At 44.8% G+C, this 8,992-nt stretch overlaps 1 protein-coding gene across 1 annotated transcript in view; it reads left to right on the top strand.

The window, feature by feature from the left end:
• The window catches only part of aqr (aquarius intron-binding spliceosomal factor), a gene marked incomplete at its 5' end in the record, with an annotated part of 38,890 nt that overhangs the window by 27,887 nt on the left and 2,011 nt on the right, over positions 1-8,992 (top strand). The window contains 2 exons of the mRNA XM_010776899.1: positions 3,955-4,040; positions 7,968-8,142. Of these exons, the coding sequence (XP_010775201.1) occupies positions 3,955-4,040; positions 7,968-8,142 (261 nt within the window). The remainder of the gene's footprint in view (positions 1-3,954; positions 4,041-7,967; positions 8,143-8,992) is intronic.

Genomic DNA, 8,992 nt, shown 5'->3' with positions numbered 1-8,992 from the left:
CACACCGCAGCCCGGAGCAGCCTCTTAGCTCCGGAATCCGGTTCATTTCGAGCACCAACAAATTGTCCGGCCAGAGCAAAAGCACCACATACGTCACGCTTACGTCGAGGCGGGGGCAGGGGCAGGGGCAGGCGCAGGGGCGGGATCAACTCCTGAACAACAACAAAAAGCCGGCCTTTTATCCAGTTTGTACACAACGATGGAGAAACTTAACAAGCAGCAGTGGTCCACTGAAGAGACCAGCTACCTACTGGGAATCTGGTCTTCAGAAGAGGTACAGAGGAAGCTGGAGCACAATCGGCCATTGTTGTTGTTGTCGGTGTCAGCTCAGCTGTGAGGGGTTTCCGCGCGGTTTGGCTTTATGAAGCAGGCACGCAAACGGTTACGTCATGACGCAAACGATGACGCAATGACGCAGCACCAGTCGGACTCTGGGCAGTGTGAAAAGAGCCGGAGCTAAACCGAAGAACCGGTTCTGAACCTGAAAAGCTCTAGCACGGAGCTTGAACCGGAGTTGCGTTGGTGTGAATGAGGTATTTGTGTGCGTGGTGCTTTGTACCACTTGCAGGGCCGGAGCCTTTTATCTCCTGGGGTTGTGGCTCTATGTTCTGCTGTGCTACACATCCTTGTTGCTTTGTCTTCAAGTATATTCCCTGTTCTGACATCTAGCCAGAGATTGTGCTTGGTCATGTTAAAAGTCCTGCAATGTTTAAAAAAAATAAACTGTCATGCATTGTGCTCATGGCCTTAGTCAGTATGCCATCCTTGTAATAAAGTGACAGGAGTGACAGGCTGTCAGATTTGCTGAAAAGAAAGATAGCCAGACAGGGAGGGAGATAAAAGAGAAAGAGGGGCTCTTGTGGGAAAATGCTGAGCATCAGAAAGGTCATGGCGCAGAGTGCTGGGTCCACAGTGTGTCTGAGAATGTGTCACAATAGCTAAAACCAAGCAAATGTCAACAGCCATCCCACTTTACTGCGATGACTGAAACGAGTTTGAAAAGAGGAGAAGGGACAGTTAGCACCAGTCACTGACTCAACAACACACCGGCCAAAGCTGTCTACTGTATCAAAACACAACTGTTTGTGTACATATCTCATTTTGTATGTGTTTACTCTATGATTCTTGCAGACAAGGTACATTTGAGTTCACTTTCTGTTGCTGTATATTTTAAACACCAGGATACTGTTGATTCATTGAAGTAATACTTAAAACTTCATTACACAAAAGTCATTGCATCTTTTCTTACCGCACAAATCTCAGCCCAATCCTACCAAGCCCTTTTTGAGCAATTGTGATCAAGTAAACCTTTGTTTAGCTTGATAGAAAGTAGGGCTGCTCGATTATGGCAAAAATTATAATCTCGATTATTTGGGTCAATAATTGATATCACGATTATTAAAAACGATTATCCATTTACTTTGAAAACATCAATTTATTGAAAAAAAAATTTGAACAGTATGTTTTGAACAGTTGATTACCCTGAACTTTAAGTATAATTCAACTGAAACATTTATAAAAATAATTTTAAAAAAATAATAATTAAAAAAAAAAAAATAATAAAAAAAAAATCGTTTTATTTCGATTACGTTGTTTTCGTAATCGTCGCAAGCCATAATCGTAATTGCGATTAAAATACGATTAATTGAGCAGCCCTAATACAAAGTGCACAGTCGTGGAGAGAGAAAGTAGAAGGGAGGAGTGGTCATGTGGAATCCTCCTCAGTGTCACCTTCTGCCCCACTCCCTTCATTAATACACATGGCTGCTAACACAAACACTTTCTCCATCCCTCCTGTGGGATCCCTTCATTTCTTGAGAGCTGAAGCCTCTTCAAAAATAGGAAAGAAAATCTGGCTGTGTGACCAGAACCAGGATATATTAATAGGATGTGTTAACAAAGATAAAAAACCTCTTCCTAACATGTCCCACCATGCCTTTTGAGACGGAAATTAAATCCTGAGCCTCGGAAATGGGAAACGCGACCTTACACTTCTAAGAAAGAGTGAAAAATGTGATAATCTGGCAGCCTGACTTCTGCACATTCCAGGGCGTAATTGCCATGAATTAGACAGCAGGATGGATCGAGTGAGTAAAGAGAGAGGAGAGATTCATGCTTGACCATTAGCATCATCACGATGAGAAATGGAAGAGCATTTATTCAAATAGCTTCTACTAGAAATAAACTGTGTATGTGTGCGCACACATATACATCTCAGTGTATTCTGTGTGTTGGTGTGCTTCCTCGTGTCCTCAGATATGTGTGTGCCACAATGGCATGACCTCGGTAATTCACTCCCTGGAAGATTTCTCATAAATAACTAAACTCCATGCAAAATGCTGCGCCTTGGGGAGATTCTCTATCTGGGCTTCTTTGTCTGTGGGCTCAGAATAACTCCCTTTCTTGAGCGCCCCTACTCCAGTATTGAGTTGCCATGTTTCGATTAAAACTGTCTTTATATCCCCCTTTAAGTCCACAATTATATCAACACATGGTGTACTGGAGCGCTGTCTCTACATGCCACATTTGTGCGTGCATGCATGCATACCGCGTCTGTTTGACTTGAACATTGACTCTAACATACAGCCCATGACGCCTCGTGCTAGTGTAAAACCGACATATTGTTGCCTCTGGTGCTGCATCTGTTCTACATAGCAACAGGGAGACATGTTGGTCTGCTGCATGATTATCTCTTCCTCTTTTACACGTTCACACACACTTTCCCTACACTCCCTTCCCGTCACCCAAACGGGGTTTAGTAAAGGATCATTAAAAGTTGCAATAGCTCATACGAGGTAACTGGGACCACATGATGATTTATTCAGCATGGCTGGTTCTTATGTTGGAGCCTGGGCGGCTTCTCAATGGTAGCTGGTGCTCCATTGATCCTCTCTACAGGATGGATCTATAGAGGAAAGGCTGAGGTCTTTCTGATGGGCTTTGGATACCACACTATGTGGCCTTTACAACAGCATAGCTTCCTTTTTATGTCCACATGTTAATAAGTAGGACATGCTTTGTTTGTGTCACCATTATTTACTTCCAGTCTGACTCTGACTGGTTTCAGGATAACATTATTGCTTCTTACTTGGTTGCCATTACCAAGTGTGACGAGATGCTGATTTCGAAAGTGTTTTCTCCATTTTGTATTTCAATTAGATTTATTATTGAGGCAATACTCTTAGTGGGACTAAACATCGATCCTATCTGTTTGTTAAGACCACCACCTAAAAATGAAAAACAGTTTGTTGTGCACAGATCTTATAGGCTGAAGGAACAGTTGTACATACAGTACAGCTAGTGCTAGTATTGTAATGTATTCCGTTTTACAGCAATGCTTCTCCGTTTCCTAGCTTCTTATAAATATGTTTTTGGATGATGTAAGGTGTATCGGCACTTGCTAAGTAAAAACACAGCTCTGTTCTTCATGTACAGGAATAAGAACGCTCCTCAGCAAGACAGGATAACCTGGGTATGAAAGCAAATTGGTTGACATGAGTTTCCTTTTGATTTGAAAAAGAAAACTCCTAAAGTGTTCTCCTTTCTCTTCCTCCCTGCGATAATCTCTCACCCGTCAGGCAGCATGGTCCCAAGTACCTTGGTCCTGAGTCTCAGGGGGCCCAGGTAAGAGGCTAGTGGTGGCAAATGCCCTCTAAGCCGCATTAGCCCCGCTAGCTGCCCATGTGGCCTGCGGCGATAACAGCAATAACAAGAAAACACAGGCACTGCCACCAGCATTCATTCAGCCCCCCAAAAAATAAACAAATAAGAAAAAGGGCAACATTTCAGAAGGAAAGCAATCTCCCTCGTGTTTCCAAAACATTTCAGCTAAATCCCTCCACCTACCTCAAATGCATACACTCATTTTCTCTGCCACTACCATGGCTTAGTTAGCATATCTTTAATATTTCTGTGTGTATGTTTAATCATGAATATGTTTGTGTGTCTGCGCAGGTGACAACAGTGGACAGGTTCCAGGGTCAGCAGAATGACTACATCATCCTCTCCCTGGTCCGCACCAAAGCCGTGGGACATCTCAGGTAAATACTTGAAGTGCCAGGCAGAAAACCTTCAGTAGACGCCTTCAGCTGCTTTTCTACCACATCAAAATACATCTTTTAATATGATCTGCGCCTTAGATACACACCCTCCAGGGAAACCACACGGCAAAACGTCGGCACTAAACTCTCCTGAGACCGCTGCTCTCGGGAGGCGTTGTGCTTCTGTCATGTGTAACTATTCAATGAAGTTTGCTAAAAGACACAGTTGCTCTCTTGAAATGTGTGAGAGCTCAATTTGAGGCAGGGAGGATAAAGGGGGGCTTCGGGACGGGCGCATGTCTCTGGAGCTGAATGTATTCTGTGTCATGTTTAAGAGAAGCTATTGTGCTACGATGATTGGGGGGAGAGTATCAAACAAAGGGCTCTGCTCGGATCAAAGGCATACCATATAATAGTCATTAAGAGGCAGGAGTGTTAACCTAACTGCAGCGGTAGGTTTTATGTCTTTTTGTTTCATGTCCCATTGCTATCCGCTCAGCTCCTTATCTCTCTGCTTCCTCTTCTCTTCACTACCGCCTCATTTCAATGAATCGGTTCGTAGTGAAATGGCTTTTCACTTCTCGGCTGCCATGACGCCACTGATGAGCTCTTTGCGACTAATACGCTCCATGTTTTAAGACCAGACTATTGAGGCTCAACTCGGTGCTCCAGCTTGCCACGCTGGCCTCTGGCTGTGATGTACAGAAGCTGCTGTTGGAATTGCACCGCTCACCGCTTCAGCCCAGCTACACAGCCACTGCTCTCACCCACCCTTACACTGGACACTCTGCTAATTGGAACCCCAGCATGAATACTAAGCCATTTCTTTGGTATCTAAATACAAGCCTCCCCTATACACCCCACCCTTGAGCTTGGTCTTTTAGCCGGCAGCTAAACACTTAAAAACTCTATTTAGCTCTTTCCTCATTCCACAGATAAAGCAATGAATGGATGTAGCTGGGAATGAGAAGTGCTGCGGGCTACAGAGAGGGTAGTTCATCTTGCTGCCAGCGCCTGCTCTCCTCTCAGTATCATCCATTTGATCTTGTCTTACACTGCTCCCTGCTCCTATACTCATTCTCAGCCCACACAGAGTGGGAAGGTTGTCAAAGGTTGCCCCTTTAACAATGTGCTACAACTTCAGCACTATTGTAAATCCCTTCACTGACAGATAACTCAAGTTTTCATTATCCTGGATGAGTGCTTCCATCAATGAAGTTGATCTTATAGAGCCTGATAATATCATCGTGCTGTCAGCTTCTCACTATGAGTGATGAGCTACATCAGTGGTTCTCAAACTTTTTCTGGCAGGCCCCCCCTTTGGAGAAAAAAAGAAGTCGGGGCCCCCCCAACACAAATAGTCAGGCTCAGTGGCGGCGCCAGATATTTATTTTGGGGTGCTGTGGGGTAGCTTGACGTTTCATAGAGGGTTCTCAAACATTTAAGGTTTCCCATTAATGTACCGGTCGCTACAGTTGAATTTTCGACTGCAACAATCCCCACGCAAATACACAGTGTGACAGTTACAATGAAGGCTCGAGGCATATAGGTGTAAGCAGGGGTAAAGTGCTGCTTTTATAGGTGGTGTGTGGACCTCACAGAGAGGGGTCCGGGGGGCAAGCTTTTTTTTTTAATAACCATTTTTCCTCCTGGTCTCTTGCGGCCCCCCTGTCATGCCTCTGTGCCCCCCAGGGGGGGCGCGCCCCCCACTTTGGGAACCACTGAGCTACATGATCATGCAATGTTCTCTTATTTCTCATGTTATAACAATGGCAGGTTGTTTTATTAAAATGCCAAAATACATTACATCTAAACAGCTGAGTTTAAAGCATTTAAACAAAAACTGTCTTTAATTCCCTTTCTCATGAGCTTTGCTTTGACCTAATATTCATTCATATCTTGGCGTCGCTGACACTTCTGAATGGCCGCCTCAGTGATTAAAAGAGCAGGGGTTCATGGGAAATTCCTGTGCTGTCATTGTGTTTTTCCCACACAGGGATCACTGTGGTATACCGCTGAGTCCCACCTTACAACCCCCTCTCTTCATCTGCCCTCATGGCAATCTGTTGCCGTGACAACCGCAGGGGACGCAGCTGACCATATGACAAGCCGACCCCTTACTTTGTCAGGAGAGGCATTCCTGCTGATACACACACACACACACACACACACACACACACACACACACACACACACACACACACACACACACACACACACACACACACACACACACACACACACACACACAGAGCACCCTCTCTGACAGGGAGGAGCAGATCCAGACACGCTCTGACATGCACACACACACACACACACAAACACATGTGAGCACACATGCAAACGGCATGCGTCCACTTTGCCCTGCCATGTCACAGCACAGGTGGGCGTTTCAGTAGTGCCATGTCCACAGGCCACAAGCTCCACGATTGGTTCCCCTCTTCTTGAGCTCGGTGCTCATTGGTGAAGATTGTCTCTGTGGAAAGGTTGTGCTTTCTACTTTCATTTTGTAACATGCTTTAAAGGTGCAACCATTTGACATACACCTACCAGCCTGCTGCACATTACCTCACTCATAAACCCTGCGAGATGATTTCCATAAGCCTTTTTTTCTCTCCTCCTGCATATTCATGGGACCCATCATGCATATTGCAGTATTAATCCTCTTAATCTCATGAAGTGCTCAGGTGGTCATATTCCACATTTTTTGGCTGCATTTCAACATATGTATATGTTAATGTGTGTTGGTAAGCCAAAATTCTTGTACATCAAACCAAAGACGGTATCAGCACAGCTGCTTGAATAAGCCACACATAGGCTCTGCCTTCTTCTGTAGATTTTTATAAGCTTTAGTCCCACAGATTTATAGGCCAGCTGGTGTATTTTTGCAAAGCTCCATTTGGTCGACCATCCAAACACCTAAAACACAATACAAAGATATTTATGTGTGTATTTTATACATACAGTTTCAATGGTATCCCTTACATTTTCTGTGTATTTTTGAGCAGATTTTTGTGTCTTTCTGAATTTGTCAAATAGCTTCTGCTACTCTTCCACCGTATGAATGTATATAACATTACATGTCACATGTTAGACGCTTTTATCCAAAGCAACTTACATACTCAATACTGTGGGCAATCCCCAAAGGAGCAATTTGGGTTGAAGTGTCTCAGGGACACAACGACATGCTGACTGCAGTGGGGTTTGAACCTGTGACCCCCTGATCCGAACACCAACGCTCAACCCACTGCACCACAGGCCTCCAATATAACTTTAATTATAATAATCTAATATTTGGATGTGTGCTATGAAGTCAAAGGCATGTTGAAAGCATGGTTTTTTTTAAACAAACTCTGAGGCCATCAGAGCAAGCCAAGTTGCATTCCTTAGTTTCTTAAGAATACATTTATTTATTCTACTGGGTGGCAAGAAAAAGTGAGCTATCTCCCCTCTGTAGTTCTCTCCCACCTCTCCCTCTCTTTGTGTTTTGTTTATCCCTGCCCTTTGCCTTTCATTTCTCTCTTAGCCTGTACATTTGTCCTCCTTTCATGTTAGCAAGTTCGAGTCCCACTGCAGTCAGCATGTCGTTGTGTCCCTGAGACACTTCACCCCAAATTGCTCCTGTGGGGATTGCCCACAGTATTGAGTATGTAAGTTGCTTTGGATAAAAGCGTCTAACAAGTGAAATGTTATGTTGCTGCTCATCCTTCACTAAACCTCTTTCCTCCTACCCTTCACTGATTTTTCCATTCCTTTTTATAATACTTACTTCATCCTTGAAATGTGATCCCTTTACTTGTTTTAGACTTTGCCCCCTACACATGACTTCATCTCCTCTCACAATTTCACACTTGCCTCCCACTTCTTTGATGTTTTTCTCCCCTCTATCAAACCAATATTAAACTTGTTTTTCCTATTGCTCCACAGGGATGTGAGGCGTCTGGTGGTAGCCATGTCCAGAGCCAGGCTGGGTCTGTACATCTTCGGCCGGGTGTCGTTGTTCCAGAACTGCTTCGAGCTGACTCCTGTCTTCAACCAGCTCACCGCCCGACCCATGCAGCTGCACATCCGGCCGCACGAGTACTACAGCCAGGAACAGCCCGTACGTACACACAGGCACAAAACACTTTCTCAAAGCGCTTCCTTCTTCTACTCCATTACATTTGGATGATAGTCAAGAACTCAAGCTCTGTATCCAGTTATGCCAGTTTCCACATAACTGTTGCGCACTCCAAAGCCCCTTGACTCTGCTAATCCTGCTTCTATATTCTGAATGGCATCTTCTCTCCCTTTGTTCCTCGCTGGTTCTAAGTCTTACAGCCACTTCGCCCATAGGCCCTGCCCTGTTAACAGCATTCTGCAGGGGCCATCTGAAAGCATAGGAAACACAGGCCTGGCTATAATTAACCCTCAAAGGTCAGAAGGCTAAAGCACTCTAACCAAATCCCGCCAGGCCAGCATGAGACGACTGTTGTCTGGTCACTGTGTCTCGCTGACTGGCGTGTGTGGCAACAGGGCCGTCTAAAATACCCCTCAGCCTGTGACACTTCCACTGACTCCAGAGTGTTCGTCGCCGGGGGGGACAGCTCTTTTGGGCACACACATGCGGCCCTTGCTTAGCCCGTCTATCTGGAGTCGGTAACCCCTGCTGCTTACACGCAGATGCAGATTTAAAAGATTCCGACTTTTGACTGATCAGAACTTTGACAGGCTACTTAACAGTGCTGATTCAGAGGCAGAAACTAAACCATAAAGGATGCTGCTTGATGCTCCATATGGATATAGGCGTATTTACAGCACCGTTGAACAGTATTGGACAGGCCGTAAAGCTTAATGTTTAATCACACTTAACCACTGGGCAACACTTCATGATGTTTTTACAGTAATAAAACCACACATGGTTAAGTTTTACAGTACTGATGCCCTGAGGGCCTCTGAGCACCAAGCATGTC

This window comes from Notothenia coriiceps, unplaced genomic scaffold, assembly GCF_000735185.1.
Source record: "Notothenia coriiceps isolate Sejong01 unplaced genomic scaffold, NC01 NC01_scaffold00017410, whole genome shotgun sequence".
Classification (NCBI taxonomy): domain Eukaryota; kingdom Metazoa; phylum Chordata; class Actinopteri; order Perciformes; family Nototheniidae; genus Notothenia; species Notothenia coriiceps.
Note: the sequence above shows the minus strand (reverse complement) of the source record. Positions and strands in the feature narration are given on the sequence as shown.